Raw genomic sequence first — 27,976 nt, 5'->3', positions numbered from 1 at the left:
GGGGGCCCAACGAGCCAGAAGGGCCGTCCTCATCCCAGATCCTGAGCAGGAGCTACTGAGCAGGACAGCAGGCATCTGTTACTCCCAAGGCGGTGGGGGCGGATGTCACTAACTTCTCATGGGTGTAAAAGATGCCTGGGAAAAGCAAAGCAGGTCATGTGACTTGCCCAAGGCTAAGTGCCAGCCTCCCACAAACCGGCCCCCCGCCTCCCCCGCAAAGGACACCCTCTCTGCTTCAGTTTCCTGAAGGCGCTAGCAGCATAGCTTGGGGGCTCCATCTGCAGACACCCTCTGCCGGCCCCACCCCTGTGACCCTCAGCCTCGTCTGAAGGGACCTGGGACCTAGAGGAAGCCCTTCTTGCTGGTGACCCCCCAAACTCAGCATCATACTAAGTAGCACAGACAGCCAGTGGGCAGTAGCAGCCCCTGCTTCCAGCCGGGCAGGGCTGAGCAGGCCCTTGGGGTCAGCCCAGGGCTCCTGCCAGGCCCCAGACTGCCCACTCCCTCTCCTGCTCCAGGGACCCTCCTCCTCCGGCCTCCCAAATTCACATCCCAAGGAAGCAGCTGCAGCCAGTGGGGCTTGGCTCCACACCGCCTTTATTCACACTGCTCACCCCTGATGCTGCCAGCAGACGGGGACTGACCGGGGCTGGGGGACCCCTGCGTGAAAGGAGGGTTTGAGGCAGAGTCCCTGAGAGCACAGGATGGGCAGGGAGGGCAGGGGAGATGAGGCAGGCCCCCCAGAGCCCCTCGCACGCATGCAGGCCAGCAATGCTGGGACGTGAGGCTGCGTGCCTGCAGTCGCGGGAGGAGACCTGGCCCCAGTGCTGGGGAGGGGGCGTCTTGCCAGAACAAGGCCCCCTTTCCTGGGAGCAGGGCTGCAGGCGGCAGGCGTGGATTCAGGCTGAGACACGCTGACAAGAGCCCCACGATGTCCGCCTTGGTGAGTGCAAGTACCGGAGAACTCTGCCTTCAGCAGCCGCTCAGAAACCTTGGTCAGGTAAACCAAGCGGGTGCCACAGTCCTGAAGGCGGGACACAGACCGAGTTCCCGGGAGAGGAAGGCGGCCGGGAACGACCACAGCCAGACCCCGAGATCAGGCCGGCGGTTGGGGGAGGGCTGGCTCTGGCTCCCCACCCCATGCAGCCTGCGGCGGGGTGAGGATCTGGGGTGCACGTACCCCCCAGGATTGAAGAGGCAGGGACAAGGAGGAACCATCCACCCCTCCCAAGGCTGCCCTGAGAGGAGACGGCAACCAGCCCACAGCCGACTGGGGACCCGTCGGCCCATCTGCCCATCTGCCCAGGGAAGGGGGTGCATTGCAAATGGCTACACAGCAAGTTCACGGAACCCCTGAGACCTGCCCTCAGGGTCAGGGGGTCTGAGGAGTGAACCAGGTGGTAGGTGACAGGCCAAGTCTCCCTCCCGACCTCTGCCCCACCCAGACCTCACCCCTACGGCCACCAGAAGACGCCCAGGAAGAGACGGCCCTGAGCAGTGAGAGAGAGAGAAGGCCCGGCTCCAGTGGGCATGGAAGCCCAGGCCCAGCTCCTGGGCTGGAAACACTGCCTCAGACTATGTCCCATCATGAAAAAAGCTAAATCGAATGGAAACTTAACCAAAACAATTCAGCCTCACAAGGATGCTCTCCGTATGCGCACACACAGACACACACAGACACACACACCCCTATCCACAGGCACCAGGCATACTCTCACCCACGCTCTCAGCTGCAGGCTACACACATGTGGGTGCACACACACACACACTCACACACCTTTGGCCGTCCATCCCCAGTGGGTGCGCGCGCACACACACACACTCACACACACACACACACACTCAGACACCTTCGGCCGTCCATCCCCAGCGGGTGCACACATGCACACACTCACAGACACTCAGACACCTTCGGCCGTCCATCCCCAGCGGGTGCATACACGCACTCACTCCCCACACTCAGACACCTTCGGCCGTCCATCCCCAGTGGGTGCACACATGCACACACTCACACACACACTCACACACTCAGACACCTTCGGCCGTCCATCCCCAGTGGGTGCACACACGCACACACTCACACACACACTCACACACACTCAGACACCTTTGGCTGTCCATCCCCAGTGGGTGCACACACTCACACACACTCAGACACCTTCAGCCGTCCATCTCCAGTGGGTGCATACATGCACACACTCCCCACACTCAGACATCTCCGACCGTCCATCCCCAGTGGGTGCACACATGCACACACTCAGACTCCTTCGGCTGTCCATCCCCAGTGGGTGCACACACGCACACACTCAGACTCCTTCGGCCGTCCATCCCAAGTGGGTGCACACATGCACACACTCCCCACACTCACGCTCAACCATCCATCTCCCACCCACAGAGCACCAGGGGCCGGTGCCCAGGACTCAGTGTTGGCTGCTGACGTGCAGGGTGTAGAAGGCCCAGGGCTCGGGGACATAGATGACGCCCGGGTACTTCTTCCTGAGTACGGGGTCGTTCCACAGCCAGGCGACCCAGAGCGCCACGAGCAGGAGGGTGAGGGCGAAGGAGGAGAAGAGGAAGAGGCCATTGCTGTCTAGGAAGAGGCGCTTGCGCTTCTGGTGCAGGACGAGGGCCAGCATGGCGAAGGAGGTGAAGATGAAGAGGATGACGATCTGGCCCTCGGTGACCAGGTACCTGAGGAGGCAGACGGGCAGTGAGGGGTGGGGGCGCCACGACAGCCCCTCCTGCCCAGCGTCCTGCCCTCTACCCAGGCACCAGGCCGCCCTCCCAGCCGGTCAGAAGAGCGCATCGAGTGAGGGGTCCACTCTGAGCCACGGCCTGTACACAGCATTAGGATTTGGCTTCTAGAATTACTATTTTTCAAAAGGTCGAGTTTGTTGCCAACACTTAAATAACAGATGACCTGCCCACATGGAGTTCTGATTTCCCTGCTAACGTTAGGTTTGTATTCCCACGTGACAATAACTGATGAGGAGACAGCAGCTGCTTAGAGACAGCATGGTTCTGCAGCTTGCCTCGGTCCCCACCACTCCCTACTGCCTCACTTGATGCATTCCTATCACCAGTTTAGTTCCTGAAGGCATCTGAGTTGGGGATGGAGTTTCAGTTTATGGGGTTGTCCTGACTGTCTCCTTGAAGGCTGGGACACGGTCTCATCCCCTCAGGGCTCCGTCCAGCTCTCATGGCAGTACCTAGCACACGGCCAGGAATGCAGTAACACCTGCTGGAGGGCTTCTCAGAGCTTATCTCATCTACTCCCTTGCCTCAGAGAGAGAACCACCATGCTGACCCATCCCACTCAAGCAGAGCTCTGCAACCGAGTGGCAGAATTTACATGACATATTGGAGCCTTTGTTTTCTTACTCACAAAGGGGGCATAAACGGCCCTAGCTCTCAAGGTTACTGATGAGAACTGTGTACTTGGAAAGGCACACTGCTCAGTGAAGGGCCCCCTGTAGCTGTCACTGCATTGACACACCCTGGCTAAGAATGGGCGGAGCTTCTTCTCACTTCCCACCTCTTTCCCTCCAGCTGTGGTTGTCACCCATTCCTTCCAATCCTGTCCTCAGAGGGCATATGGATTCACCCTCATGGATCCCCACTGCTGGTCAGGGGCAGCCCCTGGAGGTGGGGGAGAAGGCCCCAGGAGAGGAGGCCTTTTTCATTTGGCTGGAGGCTTCCCCCTAGAGAAGGGCTAGGACATCCACCCTTTCTAAGACACCCACAATCCCCAGGAGCCTGACTCCAGAGCAGAAGTGACAGAAGAAAAGGAAGAGCCTGGCTGAGGCCTGGTCCTCTGGAATGGGAAGAGGAAACCAGGTGGGAAGCCCTGAGGCCATGGGATTCCCCCGTAAGTATCCTTGTCCTCTCCATGATGCTTCATAGTTTAGGAGCCCCTCTTTCTGGGTTCTCACCATGTCCCCAAAGGGAGACAGCCTGGTATCATCCTCATCTCACAGAAGGGAAATCAGCCCCCCACCCCCCACCCTGCAGGCTCTACAGGCTTCTGCTCTACAGCCCTCCCCAGGGCTTCCCCGATGGCTCAGACATTAAAGAATCCGCCTGCAATGCGGAAGACACAGGAGATGTAGGTTCAATCCCTGGGCTGGGAAAATCCCCTGGAGAAGGAAATGGCAGCCCACTGCAGTATTCCTGCCTGGGAGAATCCTGTGGACAGAGGAGTCTGGTGGGCTGCAGTCCACAGGCTCGCAAAGAGCTGGAACGACTGAGCAACGAAGCACACACAGAAATTATGCCTCGACGTGGATTCTATGGGCCCTGAGGTCACACCCCGAGTGTAGAGAGGTCACACTCAGGACTGCCTTCCTGGTCACGGAGCGGCCACCAGAAGGCACTGTCCCAGGCCCACTGAAGAGGAGGAAGCAGGGACCCCAGCGGGTGTCTCACCGGGGCTCACACGGCAGCTCCGTGGTCGGGAGCACATTTTCACTGACTGGACCACTAAGGCCCCCTCCCTGCCACCCCAGGTCTGCCATCCACTCACCAGTAGTACAGGCCGCTGGGCACCACCAGGAGCACGGCCGCCCCTGGCATTGAGCTCTCAGCTTCGGTGGGAGTGAAGCAGCCGCTGAAGTACATGAAGAGGATGAGGAAGAAGGGGACGTACCTGCAACAGGGAAGCCGGTGCTCAGCGGCTCAGCCGCCGGCCCGCCCGTCGGCTGTCCTAGGACTGGCTGCCTGCACCACCCTCTGCGGTCTCACTTCACAGTTCACAGAAACGCCTGGTTTGGGTGAGGGCACTCCCAGCCCCTCCTGGGCAGGGGGTCTAGGAAGGAAGGCGAGGCCTGCAGATCCAAGCCATGGGCAGGGGGGCCTCCTCCCACTGTCCCGGCCTCCTCACTCACTCCCCGCGTGTGTGCACGTCTCTCTCTCTGCCCCATGCACTCACCCCAAGGCCAGCAGCCCCAGCCCCTCACTGCCCTGGAAAAGGGTGCACCCAGCAGGATCGAGGAGGGACAGGCCCGAGGTCCAAGTATGGGGAAAAAAAAGAGGTGGGGGGAGGAACAGCACGTGCCGGGGGTCTCCCAGGAGCTCTGTGATGCTCCTTCACTCACACCCAGCCCCCAGCCTCACCCCCTTCCACGCACAGCTCACCCACGTACCACCCTCTCCCCTCTCTACACACATACACACACGCGGCCCGTGCCAGCTCGCAAAACACCCCCTTTCTGTTCCCACCGCCTTCCCCACCTTCCCCTCACCGGCCCCCACACCCTCCCAGCCCTCAGCTGCCCTTTCATTTCCCCTGTACACCTCTCCTCCTCCCTTCCCCAGCCTTCCATGGGAAGGGTCTCCTGGCACAGGCCAGGGAGAACTGGCAAGAGGCCTGTCTGTGCAAGGGTTCCCTGACTTTCTAGTCCCTAAAACAGAACCCAGAAATACAATGTAGGGCCCGTGTGACACGAGCGAGCCCACCTCACTCGGGAGTGGGGCCACCCACGTCCAGGGTTGGCTCTGGCACCAGCTGTCAGCCCGTGGGCAAAGCCCCTCCCACCGGCCCCAGCTCATCCCGGGATAAAGTGGGGTCTGGAGCAGACAACTGCCCCCGGCTCCGGCCGCATCTCCTGTGGCTGAGCCCACATTTGTGAGGTTTCCTCCACTGTGGGGTGAAGGGGCGGGAGGAAGGCGCTCTCGGGGGGGTTCGGAGGAGGGGGGCACTAGGAGCACCCCTACTCCCACCTCGCCCCCAGCCTGGTTCAGCCGGCCCTCCTCGGCTCCCTCCCTGCCTCCGGGTCCCCATCCTCATCCCCAGGGTGGGGGGGAGTTGTTTACCGGCGCCGCAGCCTCGGCCCAGGGAGGACAGCCGCTCGCTGCCCTCTAGTGGCCGCCGCGGATACTGCGGGCTGGTGGGCACGGAAGGCGGCGAGGCGGGCGCCAGAGGAGCGACAGCGCCCCCCGCTGGGGAAGAGCACGCCATTCCAGCGGCTGGGCTGGACACTTCGAGACCCCGGGGCCCCTTGTTCAGCGTCACCAGGGCCAGCGGCCCCATCACTCACCACATGGAGTGGCCCAGGTACTCATCGTAGTAGTAGAGCAGCTCAAAGGAGTCGATCTGGGGGAGCAGAGAGGGTGGGGCTTCAGGAAGGGTGTCGGGCCCACGCAGCCCCCAGGCTACCCTCCCCCTGACTGCCCATGCCTCCCTCAAATGCCCCCAGTCCCTCCCTACCGGGAGGAGGGGATCTGGGTTGGGGCATCCTAGCTTGGGGTTCGGGGGAGGGGGGCGACCTGCTCTATCTGGGGCACCTGTGATGGATTGGCAATGTCTTTGGCCTCCAGGACAGGCTGCACCGTGGAGGTGGGGGCTCACCAGCGTCTCTGGTTTGAGATTCTTGATGATGGGGTTCTCACGGACCGACAGGTGGTTCTGGTAGCCACTGAAGATCAGGCGGTGGTTCACTGAGTCGCCCACCAGGTGGATGCTGGCCCCCATGATGAAGGTGATGATGCTGACGTAGATCAGGGAGCGTGGCAAGGTGCGGGGGCACCGCTCGATGAGCTGAGGTCAGAGGGAGGCCCCACAGCATGACCCCCGACGCCGTCACCACGGCAGACACCCCGAGTGGGATGGATGCCACCAGCCGGAAAGCCCCTCTCACATGGGTTCCCTTTAGGGGAGTCAGTCCAGCCTGTCATCTCACATGATCCCTGTGAACCCAGCAGGCACTGGGGAAGAGCACCCTCTTTGGCCCAAGAGGAAACACACTCTCCAGGGCCAGCTCATTGCCCAAGGTTAAACACACCCATATACCATGCTAGAGATGACAGCCAGGCCTTCCACACAGGCAAGCCAGGCCCTGACCTCCCACCACCCCTAGTTCTGCTTCTGGGTGGCTGGGCTGGCCTGTTGAGGCTGGGCTGCTCCCATTTCTGAGCAACCAAGCCACACAAACAAAAATGTGGGGCAGGTGTTTCTGAAACTAAGTTATTTAACTAAAGACCCCTCCGAATTCAGAGATTATACCTCCCCTACTTTGACAGAAAGAAAGCAAAGTCACTCAGTCGTGTCCGACACTTTGTGACTCTGGTAGGGCTGCAGCCTACCAGGCTCTTCCATCCATGGGATTTTCCAGGCAAGAATACTGGAGTGGGTTGCCATTTCCTTCTCCAGGAGATCTTCCCGACCCAGGGATTGAACCCAGGTCTCCCACATTGCAGGCAGACGCTTTACCGTCTGAGCCACCAGGGAAGTTTGGAAATGTCTCTCTAAAAACAAAAGGACGGGGATAGTAAATGGCAGTCGTTTTAAGAGCCCTGACTTGGCAAAGTGCAAAGCCAGCAGAGCAGAGAGCTCTCCAGGAGACAGTTCTGTGTTCCCAGTGGTGTCTCAAAGTCAGGGCTCTCGGTCCGGAGGAGAGAGTTCACCCTGCATCGCTGCCCTTCCTGCCTCCGGCCCCCACCTGCCTGCCCAACTGGTCCCCGACCTCTCCCTGAGCTATCCGGCCATTCCTGCCTCACCCTCCCCAAACATGGCTCCTCAAGACCCGCCTTGTTTTCAGATACTCCCGCCTGAAGGTCTCTCCAGTTCACCCCCAGGCACACCGGGGAGGCCCAAATCACACGCTCCTCCCTGGGGAAGCCTGCTCCATCCCTCCCGGCAGAGGCAGCCGGCCTCCCCTGGGGCCCTCAGGCCCTTGACACGTCCCCTCTGTCATAGCCTTCTTCCCCCAGAGTCAGGCAGGGGACAGCCTGATTCAGGGCACTCCCAGGGCTCGGCAGCAGGGCAGAGAAAGGGTGGGAAGGGAGAGGAGGGGCCCTGGGATCCTACCTTGAGCAGAAGGAAGGGTGTGATGATGTTGTAGGCCATGTGGAAGTAGTCCCCCATGCTGGGCTTGTTGAGCGGAAACCACTCGAGAGGGAACACCAGCTGGGGAGCAAGTGGAGAGTGCAGTTTACCAGGCATGACCCACGCGGCCCTCAGAACTGCCCCTGCGCACACTGCGTTCTTTCTGTGATCTCCTGAAATCCTCTCGGCAGCACTGGGGTGAAGGTGTTTTCAAACTGAGTCCCAGAGAAGGTAGACTGGTCCCCAGTCACACAGTAGGTACAAAACCAGGGTCTGACCCTGTGTCCCTCTCCCTGTGGATACTAAACAAAGGTCCCTGGGTACCAGCCTGGGAGTTGGAAGATCCTTTGGGACTCAATCATGCCAAAAACTTTCTGGGTGACCCTGGGGCAAGTTCTTCCCTTCTTCATGCCTCAGTTTCCCCATCTGTAACATGAAATGTGGCCCAGATGGTCTACATGGACCCTTAGTGATCTGGCTCATTAGAATGATGACAAGAAATCCTGACCACCCAGGTGTGGAAAAACACTCTGTCCACTGAGCAGATGAACCACTTCCAAATCAGGTCGGAACTATACCTTACGAAACAAAGGAGAAAATATGTGAGTTCTACAAAGTAGCTTCAGTTCTTCCTTTCATACCTTCCCTGAGACAGGCCAGGCCCATTCCTCTGTCTGGAATTCCCTTGTTCTTCCTACTGGTCTACCCCAGTAAGTTCCAGCCTTGTCAGGGTTAGCGTGACAACACCTATGCAAGATCACAACACTTCCCAGTCCCTGCCCTGCCAAACTATACCTCTAGAATCTACCAACAAACACCTGTAATGATCATAAATTTCAATAAAAATTTAAATGTTTATTTCTCTTAATTAAAAAATGTGCTGGATAAAACCAACCTGCAGAAATAAATCTCCCAGGAGACAGGAATCTCAATCTCTTTCTTACTTGCTGTGTGGGCATCTCTATAGCTTTATCTACAGCAAGATATATAGCTGGCTGAAACACTCAGTGATAGCAAAGAATCAGAAATAGGCCAACTCTTCAACCAAACAGGACTACTTGAATACACTACAGCACATCTTTATTACAGAAGGTTAAGCAACCATGAACAGAAATGACACCTCATATGTGCTGACACGAAGAGATATCCACGATACAGTCTAAAGTAAAACAAGCAAGTTGTAGACTAAGGTATAAAGTAAGATCTCATTTTGGGTGGGGGGAGGGGGGGAAGGATGTACACATATGTGTTGCATGAATAGAGAAAGGAGTGGAAGGATGTGCCCCAAACACTCAGAAGTGGGACTAGGAAAGGGAGTCTCATACTTCTTTATATTACTGGGTATGAACTCACTTGTTATGTAAATATGACATACTTTTATATAACTTGTTATATAACTATGACTACTTTTATAACTTGTAAAAGGTTTTATTTTGTAGTTATTACAAATTTGAGACTATCATGTATCCATCTGAAAAGCTCATGTATACACTGGACCTGTTCAGAGGTATGCTCCTACTGAGCCCACTTGGGGTTACAGTGGCCACAGCAATTCTGAGCAGGATGGTGGGAGGTGATTTGCCCCACCGGTGAGCCCTATTAGGCCAGATGAGGCTGAGTCCTACTGAGTGAGGAGAGCCACGAGCTACCCTGGCCTCATCTCCCCTCTCCCCAGGACACCAGTTTGATGGGCAGCTCCTTTGTCCCCTGGTAAGTGAACCTTCAGCTCAGGTCAGCTGGTCCAACCAGTCTTCTTACAGATGAGAGAACCAAAGCCCAGATGACCCTGACTTGCCCCAAATCACCTACAAACCTGACTGGTGCCCTGACTCCTGGCTCAGTCCCTTTTCTTTCACCTACATTTAAAAAACAACTTGTAAACCTTACCAAAAGCCTGCAGAAAGGAGACTCAACATCCACCATACCTCCTCCCTGAAACCACTGCCAGAAGCTTTCTTTCATCCCCTTGAAGTCTTGGATCCCAATTATACAAGATGGTTAGGGCTGTTACTGACTGACAGCCAGTCCATATGCATGCCACCCAGGCCTCTGTTTTCTCCTTAAACGTTCCGGGATGCTCTGTAGTACCCACGATTCCTGTTCACTGCCCAGGTAGCATCCTCTATCCTACATACAGCAAAGCTGATCTACCCAGTCCCTGCTGCTGGACACGCAAGTCCCTTCCAGGTTTTGGCCACTGTAAGCAACACTCCAGTGAACACCCTTGGTACAGAGGCTGTCGTCTCAGTGATTACATCTTCAGGGCAGATTCTAGGAAAGGGTCGTACTGAGCCAGGCAGGATGAACATATTAGGGTTCTGGATATAATCATAATGGAAAGGGGTGGTGGGCTCTGGGGCCAGCGTGCCCAGGTGGGGGTGGGGGTGGCAGATGCTGGCTTCTCCACTTGCTGATTCGGTGACCCTGAGCCAGTTATTTACACTCTCTGTCCTCAAGTCTTATCTATAAAACTGAGATTAACAATAGCATTGATGGGAGAACTAAAGAAGTTTAAACACATAAAGGTCTTAACTGCTATTTCTAGCTTACTGTTAGTATTGTTATTCATTCAGTACAAGAATACTGAGACACATCTTGCTAGGCACTATCTAAGTACTAGTTATCACCTTGACCAACTACTTTCCTAAAGGACTTCGCTACTTTGCATTATCACTAGCATGTACGAAGTGTCAGCTTCAGTGCTGGATATTGTTGTTCTTACCACCCACATGCAAAAATTAACACCCCAGCACATGGTGATACCTCACTCAATTTTTTTCCACCTTCTGTTACCTATCTGTCTATTCATCTAGCTGTCTAACTGCTCATGACAAGTGAGGGGCTTCGGTGCTCTTGCAGTGTTAATCTCCAGAGGCCACCACTGTATACAGGCATGGGGTAGCCTTGGAGAGAAGGGGACGGTTTCACCAGGCTCAAGTCTATGACATGCACACTCAGCGCATACTCTTCACCTCCAGAAAACACAATTCTATCTCAAGGCTGCAGGGAAGGCTGGTGGGATCCTTTCCCATAGTCCACTGTCCAAGTTGGTGCTTTGCGTAAACCTGAATGTGAGACACTGGGGCGGATGGTGGGGGGCACAGTATGACTCAGATCCCCCGCTCCCTGGCAGCTGCCACCCTGGTTACAGCCATAGAACTAAGGGACCGCATCCAGGCCTATTCTCACAGTATACCAGGAGGCGCAAGGACTTGTCTGAGGTCACTCTGATCACTCAGATCACACTGTCCCCACACGCCGGTCGGGGGTTCCATCCGCAGCTTCACGCTCACCATGGCTATGGGGCGGCCAAAGTCCAGAACCCAGTTCTGCAGGGTGAAGTAGAACCAGAGGTCAAGGTGGAAGGGAGCCGTGCCAGCGGCCTCATCAGCCTTGACGGCGCCGTGCCTGGGAAAGATGTAAACAAAAGCAGTCAGCCCCTCTCTCCTCCATGGGAAGACTCCCCACCAGGACAAGCCATAGCGATTTGTGGGCGGGAGGAAACACACGGGATTAAGTTCTAGGAAAAGGTTTTGCTGGAAGTCCTGGGGCCTGGGGGAAGGGATCCGGAGATGGACTCCGTCTGCCCTGACAGTTGCTTCTCTAGGATCCAAGAAGGAAAATACTCAACAGATACAATCACGGTTGGGCTCTCTAACCTATAGACTGACAGGGAGATCGGATGGGGCAGAGGATGCAAATGTGGCTGAAAGGCATGACACACGGTGACAGATGATGATAGCTAGGCTTCACTGGACATTTTCTGTATTCCAGGCACCACTCCAGCTGTTTACATGTACCATCTCATTTAACTCTCGTAATCCTCACGGAAGCCTCTGAGGTTACGCTATTACCCTCATTTTACAAGTGAAAAGCTGAGCCCAAGACGCTAAGTGCCGCGGTGCTGTGCTCAGTCGCCCAGTTACGTCTGACTCTGTGACCCCATGGACTGCGGCCCGCCAGGCTCCTCTGTCCATGGGGGTTCTCCAGGCAAGAATACTGGAGCCCCAGATGATTACGTTTCAGAGCTTCTGTTTCTAACCTCTAATCTTACAGCCACAGGTTTCCCTGGTGGCTCAGTGGTAAAGAATCTGCCTGCCAATACAGGAGACGAGATGTGGGTTTGATCCCTGTATCAGGAAGACCCCCTGCAGAAGGAAATGGCAAGCCACTCCAGTATTCTTGCCTGGGAAATCCCACGGACAGAGGAGATGGGTAGACTCCAGTCTATGGGGTGGCAGAAGAGTCGCAACTTTGTGACTACACAGCAACACTGTATTCACAGTGGTTTGTTCACGGGATGGGTGTGTGACCTGAGATGGACCAGTAAGAGCCCCTCAGTGAGATGTGACTTATAGACGGTAGGCTGAGATGAACGGTGGGCTTCCCTTTCTCTTGGTTTCTGAACGATGAGGAGGTAGGAATGGAGGCAGGAATGTCCTTCCTCTCACCAATCCACAGTAAAACCTAAGGAGGAAGCCAGCAAGAATAAGGTGATGCGGGGGATGTGGCAAGAAGCAGAGCACCATCTTTGGATGCCCATCCCTTCTGCAAAGCAGTCAGCCATCTGCTCTTCACAGGTGAGCTGAAGTTCAAGGGCAGGAAACATGCCACCTTCTGCAAGAAGGCTTCCCTGACGAAGCTTTCCCCAAAGCCCACTACAGGGAGGACTTCATCTCTAACGCCCACCAGGCCATGACATCACAGAGCTGGAGTTTTGCTCTTACTGAGACCCTCAAGAAGAAGGGTGATTTTAAGGTTCCTGCAACTCACCAATCTCCCCATCAGAGTACAAATCCTCTTTAGAACATCCCTGCCACTACTCACACACCTCCAATGACAAGCAGTCCCCTCCTCCTGAGATGACTCAAGTGTGAGTAACACTGCCCCGTTAGCGCCCAGACCAGGAGCTGTGGACAAGGGCCTGTATTCTCCAGAGTTTTCAGCTCAGTACCTGATTTATGCTCAGTGATTACTGGCTAATATAAAACAATCCCAGTTACCGGTTACTTACAGTACTACCAAGGGCTTCCCAGGTGGCACTAGTGGTAAGGGACTCCCTGTCAGTGCAGGACACTCAGGAGACCTGGTTCAATCCCTGAGTTGGGAAGACCCCCTGGAGAAGGAAATGGCAACCCACTCCAGTGTTCTTGCCTGGAGAATCCCACGGACAGAGGATCCTGGTGGACTATACAGTCCATGAGGTTGCAGAGAGTCAGACATGACTGGTGACTTAGCATGCACCTACTCGTTCATTTCAGTGGCTAATCAAACATTAGCTTAGAGGCACCATGAAGGTCTCCCTCCGTCAGCACTGCTATTGCTTCTGTAATTTTCTGGGATCCTTTTCAGCCAATTCCAAGAACGGTCTGCACTGGGTTGCTAGAGCAACTCAGAGACAGGAAGGCTAGCTGTCGAGGAACTCATTATCCTCTGGTGGCAGGATGGATGGGTGGAGTGGGTTTTTCCAGATCAGCTAAGTCTTCCTGGCCATCCCCTCTGATCACTGCCTACTTACCGTGTGCCATGCTAGAAGCTCCACCAGCACCATCTCATCTAAGCCCCACAGCAATACCAGGAGACTGCTACCCTATTTTACAAATGAGGAAACTAAGGCTTAACCAAGGTTACCTGCCCTAAGAAGAAGCTGCATCAACTATTTCTTCTGTCACACTATTTCCCATTCCCTCCTCCTCCTGGTCAAAGATGGTGTTCCCTGAGACAGAGGGAAGGTCCAAAACCCAGGTCGGTCCAGTGGGACTTTTCTAACTAGAGTTGAAAAGAGCACCCTCCTTTCTGTGCTCTGGGGCTAAAGATGGGAGCCTGAGGGCCCGGGGCTGCCAAGGCACCAGCCTCAAGGGACAGTCAGATAAGAGTGAAGCGGCCCTGCAGAGAGGAGGAAAAGGCCTGAGAGGGTTCACATTCCCACTTCCAGGCATCCCCAAGGCAACAGTCTGGCCACAAGAGCCAAGACATTCCCTTTTGCTAAGGGTGCCGCAGTTCACATTGGCTTTCTGTCACTCCGCAACCCAGGAGTCCTGAAGTGCACAGAATTCAAACCGAGGTCTATATGGATTCGAGACCTGTGCTCCAAGTCACTGTCAGCTATAGAATATATCAGGAGATCAAGATACAGAAGGACCGGTGTGGCCTGGAGCAGTATGCAAAGCCTGAAGGAAGGAATGGAGCCTGGAAACACGGGTGGGTGGATTCATGTTGGCAGAAAAGCAGTGAGTGCAGCGTCAAAAGCCTGGAGGCTGGAGTGAGAACGGCGCTGCGGGGAGCTGAGACGCCTGGCTTACTAGTGGAGGGAAGAGAAGGAGGGGCTGCCGGGCCTTCAGACTGGGCAGATGCTCAGAGACGACTAACCGTGAGGACAGTCTGAGATGAGTATGAAATGAGTGACTGGTACAGAAGTCCCACTATGCCCTTCCCCTTCATGACCATCAAGGAAAGGCCTCGAAAAGCAGGCAGGAACAACCTCCAGGCCTGAAGAGCTTAGATGAGGAAGAAGGAGAACAGTCTTCACTATTGGGACTTCCCTGGTGGTCCAGTGGCTAAGACTCTGAGCTCCCAATGCAGGGGGCCCAGGTTCGATCCCTGGTCAGGGAACGAGATCACATATGCCAAACTAAAGAGCCCACAGGCTGTGATGAAGATCCAGTGTGCTTCAATGAAGGCCTGGTGCAGCCAAATAAATAAGTAGATAAACATTAAAGAAAAAAAAAAAAAAAGGTCCTCAGTGTTCTGTTCTGGAAACTGTCAGAGCAGGATGGTAAAGAAAATAAAAGGCATTTTGCAAGCCTGGGAAGCGCTTCGTGTGAGTCTCTGGAAGGGGTGGATAGCAAGCACGTACTCAGGTCTCATGACTGTTTCCTCCTCCACCTCAGGAGGCACCTCAGTCCACAGGGATCCCTGCCGCGAGTCCAGCCTGGCTGAGCAGAGCAGAAAGAAAAAGGGCAGGTGCAAGGCTGACCCCCAACGTGGGAATCAAGACGGGTGAGCGTCTGTTTTCTTCTGCTGGGACTCTGAGCATAGGAGGCAGATCATGGAGAGTGAAGGCGTCCTCTCCCCCAGCCCTGTCCCGGGGACGAGCATCCTCATGCTAACCCAAGTACCTGAGTCCACAGACACGGAGCCCCCAGACTGCCAGCTCCGGGCCCCAGTCATCAGAAACTCCTGCCGAGAACGATGTAAGCACAGGGGCAGGTAACCTGAGACACGGATGGCCTTTTCACTCCTCCGCAGCCTTCCAAGCCTACTGTCTGGGAAAACGGATACCACGACAGTTGGAGACTACATACCACACAGCGCGTAACATACAGATGAGATATTCAGAGCGGCCAGGCAGAAAAAGAAGGCGTCTCAGCCACCGTGGAGTCAAGCAGAGAGCTATGAATGGGGACGATAGAGAGACTGATTTGGGTTCTGTATGCACAATGGTGAAATACCTGACATGATGAGAATTTTAAACAAAAAATGAGAAAACAAAAGCAAAAAAAAAAAAAAAGAGGAAAAAAGGAAAGGCAATTTGAAATCCCAGGAAAAACAAAAGCAATGTAAGAAAGCAAATGTAATTTTTAAACTTACTGGACTCTGAAGGGAACAATATTTACATGGCTTAACGAATAAAAACGTACATTGATTTTCAAAGTTTAGAATTAATTCACAAACAAAACATGGAAGGCAATTATGGTTAAAAAACATCAGGTAAATACTGTCAACCTTGACCACTTGAAAGTAAAACTATAGATGACTGAAGCTGGGGAAAGGGTAAAGAAAGCTAAAACTTCAGGTAGGAGAATAACAGTATCCTTTTAAGAAGGAATCAAGAGATACTGCCCTTATTTTAAATTAACTATACTTCAATAAATAAATAAACTTTTTTTTAAAAGATATTGCTTTACAGTTGACCAAAACAGAAATAATGGTATTACATATTTCCTAAGGCTACAGAGGTAACAAAGAGCAAAACTAAAAATGGTGATAAAAAGAACTATCTTGTGGAGAAGGAAGAGTAAACCAAATTATAACTGGATAATTAGTAGGTCAACATTAGCTTCAGAGGCTAAAAATTGATAAACTAAGAAATAGCAGTTGAGCATAACGTTTGTGTGTGGGCTCTGAAGCCTGCCTGGGTTCACATCCCAGCTCTACCACTAACCAAATCATGAGCAAGTTACCTCCTGGGCCTCAACGTTCTCATCTGTAAAATGGGGGATAATAGTATCAAGTATTCAAGAGCTGTGGTTGGATAATAGTATATCCTACTTCAAGAGTTGTGGTTGGAAAAAAAAAGTTGTGGTCGAATTAAATTACACAAAAACCTTTTTCCTTAAGAGCAGGGCCTGGTCCACAGAAATTGGTATGTATGTAGTATTTGTTACTATTATTGAGAAATATGAATTTAATTCTGATAGAAACAGCTAAAAGAAGCTAACATGGTTGTCTCTGGTACTAGAGAGAGGTGGAAAAAGAACCACTGCTTTTTCTCTAAGCCTGTCTATGCAATTTTATTTAATCATGGGCATGGACTAAAAACTGTTAACAGAGCACGTGAAAACTGGAATAGGGAGTGAGCACTTTGTCACTAGAGGTGTGTAAGCACAGCATGGATGGAGCAGAGGAAATTCAAGCATCCTAGGAGTTGGACAGGGTGATTCTGCCTACTGTCTTGTGCAGCAATGAGATTGAGAACAGGCGGGCAAAGGGCGGGGGAGGTGGGCAGAGAGACCCTGGAAGCGAGTCAGCCCTTTATGCTGGTTGGTGGGGAGCTCATGCAGGAGTCGAGAGGGACATCACCCCTGAGCTGCCAGAGTGGAGCAGTAAGAATAGAAACCAGAAGCCCGCGGTTTACGCCCTGGTTCTTGCCAGCAAACGATGTAACCTCTCTAGGTCTCGGTTTCCACATAAGAAAACGCAAAAAGACTGAGTGAGACACTGCATGTGGAGACACTGCGCAAGTCAAGTGGTGACCATGTCTGAGGCTCACAGACGGTTCTAGCTGGACGGCCACAGGTCACGGCAAAGACTCCCAACTGGCAGGGGATCCAGAGCACAGATGTGCCTCAGCAGCAGGAGGAAGAGCTACTCTCAGCCGAGTCTCTCAGATTTCCTCCCTTATCCCAAATCATACCACAAACTTCCTAAAACTGACTCCCAGCACACCAGTGCTTGAAAATCTTCGTGGCTCCCCTGTGCCCTACAGAACAAAAGCTGCACCTTTAACCTGCCATTTAGGGCAGGAACTAGGGTGAGGCAAGTGAAACACATGGGACCCAACATTTAAGGAGGTACAGGTGGGCCACAGAGGATTTTTGAGCACTAGTGTCCCAAGAGTGAGCCTCTCCTTAAATTTTGCACTCTAAGCTCCCACTCTGGTCCCAGTTCTGCGGCCATTAAAGGCCCTTCACAGTCTATATTCCTCTTGCCACTGCACACAGAAAGCAGCAGCACAGCTGCACTCCTTGCCTTTCCAAGCTTTCCCAGAGCTGAAATGGCCTTTATTCTCTTGTCACCTACTGAGTACTGAGATGCAGCTTAAGCGCCACTTCCTCCAGGAAGCCCTCCAAGTCGATCTCTCAACTCCTGGCCTCTGTTCCTACCAGGTCCTACTGGACTGTGGGGCCCTCCGGGCTTCAATTTACCCACCCCTGGCACAGCGCTGGGGCACACCCGAGATGATTAATGAATGCCCGCTCTATGCAATGAATGTCTGTGACCTGTAAAACGCGATGAAGGTAGAGTGAAGAGGAAGATTCAAAGGTGGCTTCTGTACCTCTTCCTCGGCCCCAAGCGCCTGGCCTCAACTATCAATACATAAACCAGTAACTTCCCCTTGCTGAGAGAAGGGAACAGCAACCGTGTCGGTAAAGCCCTTCCTCGTTCTTTCTCTGGAGGGGAGTTTCCACACTTCGCTGTCTCTTCCTTTAGCATTCCCAACATTCTGGGTTCCTCGGGGCAAGGAGTGAGCCTCCGGTTAACACCAGGATCCAAATCCTAGTCATGGTTAGAAGGACCCCGAGAACTTGGGTTGGTGCCCGGGGCTTGCAGGCGCTTTGGGGGCCCTAGTGAGCAGCGGTGTCCTCTGGGCTCGCCGCCACCGCCCCCTTTACGAGTTTCTTGGATCCCAGATGAGCGATCGTCCCGGAGCCGGCCCGGCCACGGGGGCCGCTGATCGCCGCGGCTGAGACTCCCTGGGTCCCGGGGTTCCCCCAAGAAGCCGCGGAGGCGTGGCTCAGGCGAGTGGGCGAGGGAGCAGCTGCAGGCGTAGCGCCGGGAAGACCCAACCGGGGTCCGCGGCCCCGACCCCCCGCCCGCACGATCACGTGGCTGGGCCGCGGTTCCGCTCCGCCCGCCGGCGCGCGCCCACCTGGCCTGCAGGAAGGAGGCGCCCGGCTGCGCGCTGGGGCCGCCCGCCGCTCCCGGGTGCTGCCGCCTCCGAGCCGCCGCCTCCATGCCTAACCTTCCGGCCAGGCCCTTCGCCCCGCCGCCGGTAGCTGCAAACAGGTTCCGCTGGCCGAAGGCTGCGAAAGCGAACATCCAGCGCGGGGGCGGGCTGGGGCGGGCAAGAGGGAGAGCGCCGGCCCCGAGGCGCGGGCCGGGGTGGGGCCGGCGGGGGCCGGGACCACGAGACGCGCCGCCGAGCGAGGGAGGCGGGGCGTCCTGGCGGGGAAGGAGGGGCCCAGGGCCGGGGCCGGCGGGGCGAAGGGGCTGAGGGAGGGGCGCACGGCGTGGGGCCTACTCGGGCTGCGGTCTGCTGGGGTCCGGCGTGTGGCCGGGGGCAGGAATCGGCCTAGGCTACCCGAAACCTGTATATTAAGTCAAGGGTGGGCTAGGGACGTGGGGAAAGGCCAGTTCGACCTAAAGACTCCCCTGGGGAGGAGCCGGGACTGGATTTCCCTTGTCCTTGCGGACCTGAAGGCTTTGGGGGAGGGGCTCACGTCCTTTGCGGCTGTGCTAGCCACCTTCCTTAGATGGAAGATAGCACTCCTTAAAGTCAGCTCAGTGGCCTTTGACGCTGGGAATTAAAAATCAATGGGATAGGTTAGGACGCATGAAAGAGCGAATTCTTTCCAAGTTGGGGTGGATGCAGATTCTGATTCTGGCTTTGTCACTCTTTTGGACTCTGTGGCTTCATAAAAGTTACTTCCCTTCTCTTCCATTCAAACATGTACTAACTCCTGAGCAGTCCTTCATCTTCAAGAATGGATGACCAATACCCTAGGAAGACTTACGTGGGGATGAAATGGAGCAGGACTCATGGTCCCCCCCCCCCCCCCAATATCTTCTGCCTGCCTTTTGCCTGTGGAAAACTTTAGCCTAAAATGAGTTTAATCAGAGAAGAGAGAAATGCTAAAACAAAGGAAAACAGTCAAAAGAGACCAAATAATGTACTCATTAAGCATAGTCAAAGACCTTTAATTTCTCCTACAGAGCTATAGATAATATTTGGAGCCATATGCTGTGAGCTGTCTTAGAGATACTAAAACACGAGGTAGAGAAGTTAACTACGGGATGACCAGACTGAACCCAGGACATGAGCTGCCACAATTCCGAGAATTGACCACGAAGAAATGGTAACAAATGGACCCTGGAACTGAAGATTAATTGTACCTAAAACAATCAAGATGACACTGGTCAGACCACTGATGACCAATTTGAAGATGATGTTCAGAGATGACTTTGCTATTTCTGCATGTAGCCCCCTGCTCGTGAGTCAGTCAGTTGAGTCGCTCAGTTGTGTCCGACTCTTTGTGACTCCATGAACTGCAGCAGGCCAGGCTTCCCTGTCCATCACCAACTCCTGGAGCTTACTCAAACTCATGTCTGTCATGTCGGTGATACCATCCAACCATCTCATTCTCTGGCGTCCCCTTCTCCTCCTGCCTTCAATCTTTGCCAGCATCAGGATATTTTTCAGTGAGTCGGTTCTTCGCATCAGGTGGCCAAAGTATTGAAGCTTCAGCTTCAGCATCAGTCCTTCCAATGAATATACAGGACTGATTTCCTTTAGCATGGACTGGTTGGATCTCCTTGCAGTCCAAGGGACTCTCAAGAGTCTTCTCCAACACCACAGTTCAAAAGCATCAGTTCTTCGGTGCTCAGCTTTCTTTATGGTCCAACTCTCACATCCATACATGACTACTGGAAAAGTCATAGCTTTGACTAGATGGACCTTTGTCGGCAAAAGTGCAGTGTCCCTCCTCACTGTGTCTATAAATGCGCTCACCTCCTGCTTATGGTGGGCGGGAAGTGGGGGTGGGGAGTCGGCCTTTGGAAGTATGTCCTCTCCCCTCCCCCCTCCCAAGTTGCCACATCTGAAATAAACTTTCCTTTCCACCAGCCTGGCCTGTTTATTGGCTTCTGACTGGCGAGAAGCCAGACCCCACACACATACATTTCAGTAATAGGGGGACTGGTGAGTGGTGGGGTGGAGGTGGGGAAGACAGTGAATACTGTGAGGTTGGAGACTTGGAGGGGATTGTGTCAGACAGGGCTTCTGGAGGACAGCTTAGGGAGCTGAACTCCATTTGCTGAGGTGGAGCACAGCCATTTACTGAGGAGTTGTAGTTGCTGAAAAAAAGCACAACCTAAAGGGTTGAGAATTATGTTTAATTTGGGGACATTACTGAGTGCTGTGGACCAGTATACAACCTCTCAGATAGCTCTGAGGAATCGTTCCAAAGAGATAAGGGTGAAGCCAGGATGTTCTGTTCAGTTGCTAAGTCGTGTCCAACTCTTTGCAACCCCATGGATTGCAGCAATCCACAAGTTTCCTCAAATTCATGTCCATTGAGTTGGTAATGCTATCTAACCATCTTATCCTCTGCTGCCCCTTTCTCCTTTTGCCTTCAATCATTCCCAGCATCAGGGTCTTTTCCAATAAGTCAGCTTTTCACATCATGTGGCCAAAGTATTGGAGCTTCAGCTTTAGCATCAGTCCTTACAATAAATATTCAGGGTTGATCTCCTTTGGGACTGACTGGTTTGATCTTGCTGTTTGAGGGAGACTCAACAGTCTTCTCCAGCACCACAATTCAAAAATATCAATTTTTCAGCACTCAGCCTTCTTTATGGTCCAGCTGATCTTGGCGAGGCACCAGTCAGTATGGCGTGAAGTGAGCTCTTAATTCCCTGCCCAGGAATTGAACACGAGTGGCCTGGATGAGAACCAGGAATCCTAGCCACCAGACCAGCAAGGGCTAAAGCCTAGAAGCTATTTTTCCCTGGATTTTTGCCCCCAGTGAAAAATGCACTTATCACAGAGGCAAGAACTGTAAATACAGATACAAAGTCTATTATTAGAGATATAGCATAACAGCAAGTGGGACAGCACACAGAGAAATGGTTTGTTTAGTTAAAACAGAAGACAGACAGAGATGCACACCCAGGGAGAAAGGGTGTGGGTGTCCTCCCTAGTGAGGAGCTATAGCTCAGTTCTTCCGGGTCTTTTTCCATTCAGGCCAATTATGTGGTTTCTTTTTCCTCACCTGACCTACCTTGGGACCCTCCCCTGGGTGTACACGCACCCTTCAGCCAAGATGGATCTTGAAGTGAGGGCTTCTGGAAGGAGCAAGACTCATTATGGCCTGGTGTTATCCTCTGCCTTTTGGCCCACAAAGAGCCTTTCTGCACATGTGTAGTGTCTCCCTCGTCCCAAAAGAGCGGGGAGGGAGATCCCTTAATCCTTTACTGAAACAGGGTTTTGCTCCTCTTTGTCCTTGCCATGACTGTTACCTTAAGGTGCTTACAAGAGAGAAACACTGGCTATTTACCCTGTTTATATTGTAACTTGCATTTCAGAGGGCAAACAGAAGTCTGATTGTAAATATCTTAACTGGAGTCCAGCCATCTCTTGTCTCAGAAAATGCTAACAGTTCTAAGTACCCAGCCTGAAGTCTACTTCTTTGTGCCCCATGACATGCAAACAGGAGGCCAGCTGTAAATATCTAACCTGGAGCCTATCTATCTCCTACATCACAACACTCACAACCATACATGACTGCTAGAAAAACCATAGTTTTGACTATACAGACTTTTATCAGCCAAGTTATGTCTCTGCTTTTTAGAATGCTGTCTAGATTTGTCATAGCTTTTTTCCCAAGGGGCAAGCGTCACTGCTACAGTGATTTTGAAGCTCAAGAAAATAAAATCTGCCACTTTTTCCATTGTTTCCCCATCTGTTTGCCAAGAAATGATGGGAGCAGATGCCATGATCTTAGTTTTCTGAATGTTGAGTTTTAAAGCCAGCTTTTTCACTCTCCTCTTTCACCCTCATCAAGAGGCTCTTTAGTTCCTTTCACGTTCTGTCATTAGGAGCCAGGATACATAGGAGTTTTTGCTGCAAAACAATGTAGTCAAACATCAGAAGATAACTGCTAGTCACAAAAAACAGACATCTCAAGTTAATGATTTTAGTGTGTGGGAAGGTGCAAGAGTCTGGGCTCATTGACCTTTGATATGCATCTTAATTATCTAGGGCCAGTATCTTGTTTCTCTCCATCCTGAATGCCCCTCAGGGTGCACATAGCGGGCAGCTGCAGTGGCTGATGGCTTGATGGTGGGCAAGAATTTTTTTGTTGTTGTTCACCTGGTGAAGGAAAATACAGCATTTATTGCAGGTTCTAAGCAAGGGAGTGGGAGACAAGCCTCAGATCTACTTCACCTTAGTCTCTGAGTTAGGGTTTTTAAAGAGCAAGAATGAAGAGGCTGGGATTAATCACTGTCTTGTGACATTCATTAATTGTTGTTTCAGGAGCCAAGGTATCTCTATGATTCTTCAACCAGATGGTCCCATAGTTGGGGGAGGGGGACATCTGTTAGCTCAACTTGCCCTGGAGAAGCAACATGAGTTTGTATGTTAATGATGATATCTCTAATAGCAACTTTAGTACATTAACAATGTTATCAACATCGATTTCAATCATCTGACTTTGGCTTACTAGTGTTCAGTTAGCACAGGACAGAGGTCCGAGATGATGAGAAAGGGAATAAAGTTTTGGATAGAGATATTAATCATGAACTTGGTTTAGAGGGTCTTGGTTTCAGGTGGACATCCTAGTTGTGACTTGGAACTTCTGAACTAATAATGAAGTCTGAGCAGAAGTCTACCAAACACATAAGGGAAGAGTGTTCCAGGCAGAGGGAATAGCCCACCAGGAGGCCTGGCATTCAGAGAGACCCTAATGTTTGGATTAACAGAAAGAAGTTTAGTGAAAACAGCAGAGGGCAGGAAGGAAAAGCAAGAGGAGCTGACCTGGGAAAGGCAACAGAATTAAGGAGGAGAGCCTTTATCCTGGGAAGAATGGGCAGCAGTTCAAAGCTATGAGGCAGGGGAGCACCATCATATTTGTATTTTAGACCCTTCCCTCCACAGCATGCAGGGCAGATGGATGCAAGGAGGCAGGACTAGAGACCAGGAGATAGAGCATGTGGGGCACAGTTGTTCTAGTGAGGGTCCTGGACTGGTTACATAGTGGGAAGGAGAAAATTGATAACATCAAGAGTTGTGTAGGAGGGAACTTCCCTGGTTGTCCAGCAACTAAGACTCTGTGCCCTCAATGCAGGGGGCTGGGGTTCAATCCCTGGTCAGGGAACTAGATCCCCAGGCTGCAACTCAAGATCCAGCATGCTACAATGAAGGCTGAAGATCCTGCAACTAATACCTGTTGCAGACAAAAAAAACTGGGTTGTGTGGGAGGGAGCAAGGCTGTGACTTGGACGTCAGGGGTGAGGGGAGAAGAGTTCACGCGGTGGCCAGGTTCTGCAGTGGGGTGCATGGTGGAGGTGCCCCTTGGGAAGTGGGTTAGAGCAGGTTTAGGCTAAATGAGAATTGATCCTTGGACATGTTAAACTTGAGGTGAGTTAGGAAGGCTGATGGACCCACGGATCTGAAACTTAGGTCACACCTGGGAGCTGGGCAGACGGACTTGTGAGTCACTGGAATATAGATGACAATTAGAGCCTTAGAGGCTGCCTGGCAAGACAGCTTCCCTGGAGAAAAGAGAACAGAGGGCAAAGCCTGAGAACAAACAAGGCCTACTGTACAGCACAGGGAACTATATTAACCATAGTAGAAAATAGAAAAGAATGCAAAATATAAAAGAATAACCATCTGGTAATAAATCATAATGGAAAAGAATATGAAAAAGAACACACACACACACACACACACACATACATGAGAAATTCCCAGTAGTTTATCAGTAAAGAATCCACCTGCAATGCAGGAGGCACAAGAGACACAGGTTCAATCACTGGGTCAGGAAGATCCCTTGGAAAAGGAAATAGCAACCCACTCCAGTATTCTTGCCTGGAAAATTCCATGGACAAAGGAGCCTGGCAGGCCTACAGTTCACATGGTCGCAAAGAGTCTGACATGACTGAACATGCTTGTATATATAATATATATATACATACATACACACATACATATATACATAACTGAATCACTTTGTGTACACCAGAAACTAACACAACATTGTAAATCATCATATACTTCAATTAAAAAAAAAGGTTGGAGATTAATTTACAAGGCAGACTGCCTGGATTTCAATCCTGGTATCGTTGCTAACTATCTATGACCCTTGGGTAAACGGCTCAACCCCTCTCAGCCTCAGTTTACTCATCTGTAACAAGCCTGTTGCATCCACTGCATTGGAGTTGTGGTGATTCAGTGAAATAATGCACATGAAGACAACACAGAGCCTGGCACTGGTGGGGTTGTTATGTACACCAGTCTGTCTCTGGACCTGAGGTGTGCCTCCATGCTGTGTCTACTTCTTTCTATTTTCTTTTCTATCTCTTCTCTTGAGAGACTTCTGTTGGGTTTATTCCCTATCCTTTTCATCAGAGCCCAGATATCCTATCTTGGCAATGGCTGGTCCCTGCATCTGGGCCACTTCCCATCAACTCCATCCTGGGCTCCAGCAGCCCGCAGGCCACACCCCAACAGCCACCCCAGCCTCACTAAAGGGCACATTTGCTTTATAGCTCCCTTTCTCTCATTTCCTCCTCACCATGTCATCAACAAGCAGAGGATGTCCGTGCTTTGCACCAGGGAAAGCTAACACTCAGACTGGATCCCAGATTTAATTTTGAGTTTGATCTTCCATCTGCAGATTGTTCTATGCCTACACCAGAGAAGAAGGATTGAGGCTTCCCACTCTGACCTCAATCTCATTCTCTGCTGCCTTTGTGAGCCTGCTGGGCTCCGAAGGAAGGGACATACAGTGCCCTGTGATGTAATTATCATTTAATAATACCCAGAGGTGGGCAGCCAGTCATCAGAGGATGAGGTTGTGCAGTGGGGGCCCCTCTGGCTCACTTAATCCTCCAATCCCTTAAATACCAACAAATCTGCCTCCTGGCTGGGGCCGACAGCTGCCCCTGAGTGGAGGGGAGTCCAAGCCGGCAGAGAGGCCAGGACTTTCTGAATGAACATAATGAAAACTCCCCTAGTCTGGTGGGATTATCAGCCCCTTCCCCCTTGCCTGTCCCATCAGGACTCTTTGAAAACACCATCTGCGTTAGCTCTCAAATTGCATGGAAATTGGGGGGAGCGGGGGTGGGGCGGGGGATAGAGCAAAGCTGGCACCGGTTCTTGGGCACTGAGGGGCACACATTTCCAGGGATCTTGCTTGCAGCTCTCTGGAGCCATGGTTCCCACACACCAGAGGGGCAAATGGTCTCAGCTGCAACTTCAGTGAACAGCATTAAGGAATTTTGCAGCTGGGGAGGTCCTTTGGAGTGGTCCAGTGGTTTCAACCTTTATTTTAGCAGATGTTTTCACTCTTTTCCAACAAGAGCTGTATGAACGCCTTCTAATTTTTATTTATTTTTTGGCTGTGCTGCGAAGCATATGGGATCTCAGTTCCCCCAACCAGTGATAGAACCTGTGCCCCCTGCATTGGGAGCACAAAGTCTTAATCACTGGTCCACCAGGGAAGTCCCAGGAGCTCCTTGTTAATGCCTCACCTAAGATCCTCTCAGCCACACCTGTCTTCCAGGTCTTGCCACTTGTTTCACTCTAGCACAAGCCAATGGCAACCCCCACCCCACCCCCAAACTTCTGGCCTCGGAGTACAGGAGTGTCAGACACTCCATGGGGTGAACCTTTGACCAGTAAGGGACAGAGGTTGGCTGATAAATTCCTTTCTCTTCCTCTTTCTGAGTGGACTGTCCTAAGCCTCACACAGCTTCTTTGAAGAAGGTCCCACAGGATTGAGCATCAGGGGAGATGTATGGGGGGCCAGCCAAGCCCTCTGCCCCTTCCCACTTCTCTTTCTCACCTGGGTTTTTGCTCAGCTCTGCTTCCTCAGCATCACACTCCCTCTTAAAGTGTTGGCACACACACTTCTGCCTCAAGATCTGCTTCTTTGGAAACCTGGGATAAGATAACACTTGAGAAGGATGTTCAGTGTATAAAACAGAAGTGAGGTCACTCTAAGTGAAGAGAAACAGGGCGTCATCTGTTTTTTTCCCCCTGCCTGTTCCAAGGCAATGATGGAAGCACCCTCACAAGGCTCCCCCAAGCCTTCGCTCTCATTCCATTCTGCCATCCTGCTGCTGAGGAAGGGAAGCCTGAAGTCACACTGACAGTTAGAAGCAAAGACAGGACTAGACTCTAGGCTTCTCACTCCAAATTTGGTGAGACGAATCCTCATCTTTCTATCAAGTTTACATAAGGACTTCGGAAAACATTTCTTTTCCCAAAACATCTTCCCACACTAGTCTGTGCCCCCCCACCCCCACCGAAGGCTTCCCCCACTGGGTTTTATTGAGAAATAATTGACATACCTCACTGCAGAAGTTCAGGCACACAGCATGATGGTTTAAGTATATTATGAAATGATTACAGTAGGTTCAGCTAATATTCATCGTCTCTCAGGAAGGCTTTGAAGTCAGTCCCCTGTTAGACTCTAGCCACCCCTGGGAGGCACGAGGCACAGAGTTCTAAACCCAGAAGCTGGGACACAGGAGGGCAGACAAGGAGGAAATGGGGAGGGAAGGTGCAGTGATGCTGGGAGAAGCGCGGTCAGGAAGGGCCTGATTTCGGGACATCTGCTTGTGGGAAACAGGGGTTACAGCACAAGGACAGACCCCAGGGAAGAGGGACCACGGGAGATGGAGGCTGGCTTTCTCTACCAGCTGGTGCACCTGTAGGACACGCTCCTCCAGGCTGAAGTTATCCTTAAGGAAGCTGGAAGGGTGACCACACTGGGGGAAGAGACTGAAGGAGGTGTTACCTCCAATTACTTTCATTAAAAATAATTTTTTAATATAATTGCTTTACAATTTTGTGTTAGTTTCTGCTGTACAGTGAAGTGAATCAGCTATATGGACACATATATCCCCCACCTCTTTGACCTCTCTCCCACCCCCCACCTGACCCCTCTAGATCATCGCAGATCACTGAGCTGGGCTTCCTGGGCTTTCCAGCAGATTCCCACTAGTTCCCTCTGTTACACATAGGAATGTACATATTTCAATCCTAATCTCCCACTTCGTCCCACTCTCTCCTTCCCTCACTGTGTCCACATGTCCTCTCTCCGTCTGCATCTCTATTCCCGCCCTGCAAATTTTTCTAGATTCCACATATATGTGTTAATAATACTATATCTGTTTTTCTCTTTCTGACTGATGTCACTCTGTATGACTAACTCTATGGGCTTCCTGGGTGGTTTAGTGGTAAAGAATCTGCCTGCCAATGTAGGAGATGAAGGGAGATGCAGGTTCAATTCCTGGGTTGGGAAGATCCCCTGGGATGGAAATGGCCACCCATTCCAGTATTTTTGCCTGGAGAATCCCACTGACTGAAGAGCTGGGCGGGCTACAGTCCATAGCGTCGAGACTAAGGACACATGACGGACTCTAGGGCCATCTCATTAAGATTTGTGTGGCTGTGACCGCTAGAAACAACTGTGGCCAGGTCAAAGGCAAAAAGTGATGCTATATTATAAGGGCACGGGGCATCTTAAGGAATCTGGGTACCAGGTTGCGTCTGGGCCTTGGGGGACAGAAGAGACCAGGGCTCAGAGAACCCCAAAAGCCACCTCCCTCCAACTCTGCCTCTGTTCCATCCCCCTCTCTCTCTCTGAAACTGGCTCTCCCGGTGTCCTTGGGAGCATCACCAGCAAAGGGCCTCAGTTA

The 27,976-nt window shown here is 52.3% G+C and overlaps 1 protein-coding gene and 1 non-coding gene across 9 annotated transcripts; one reads left to right on the top strand and one right to left on the bottom strand.

Moving 5' to 3' along the window:
• Positions 1–580: 580 nt before the first annotated feature.
• On the bottom strand, positions 581–18,470 carry CLN6 (CLN6 transmembrane ER protein). 8 transcript variants are annotated; one of them, XR_006343938.1, is made up of 8 exons: positions 18,195–18,470; positions 11,116–11,230; positions 7,805–7,903; positions 6,347–6,535; positions 6,036–6,091; positions 4,523–4,645; positions 2,021–2,691; positions 581–1,777 (listed from the first exon to the last, which is right to left on the bottom strand). XR_006343938.1 is itself a non-coding variant. In XM_043919819.1 (7 exons), the coding sequence occupies exons 1-7, from the start codon at positions 18,362–18,364 to the stop codon at positions 2,421–2,423; spliced, it is 1,023 nt and encodes a 340-aa protein (XP_043775754.1). In that variant the 5' UTR covers positions 18,365–18,470; the 3' UTR covers positions 581–2,420. The 8 variants fall into 8 exon arrangements, 2 of the variants coding, with proteins under 2 accessions (XP_043775754.1, XP_043775755.1); XR_006343936.1 differs by having other exon boundaries at positions 581–2,036; positions 2,074–2,691; XR_006343939.1 differs by having other exon boundaries at positions 581–1,850; positions 2,074–2,691.
• TRNAG-CCC lies at positions 14,362–14,434 on the top strand. Its single transcript has one exon. It is a non-coding gene; the product is annotated as a tRNA-Gly (tRNA).
• Positions 18,471–27,976: the final 9,506 nt, after the last annotated feature.

This window comes from Cervus elaphus, chromosome 12 (genome assembly GCF_910594005.1).
Source record: "Cervus elaphus chromosome 12, mCerEla1.1, whole genome shotgun sequence".
NCBI classification, from domain to species: Eukaryota; Metazoa; Chordata; class Mammalia; order Artiodactyla; family Cervidae; genus Cervus; species Cervus elaphus.
The sequence above is the reverse complement of the archived record's forward strand: the minus strand, read 5'-3'. Positions and strand labels throughout refer to the sequence as shown.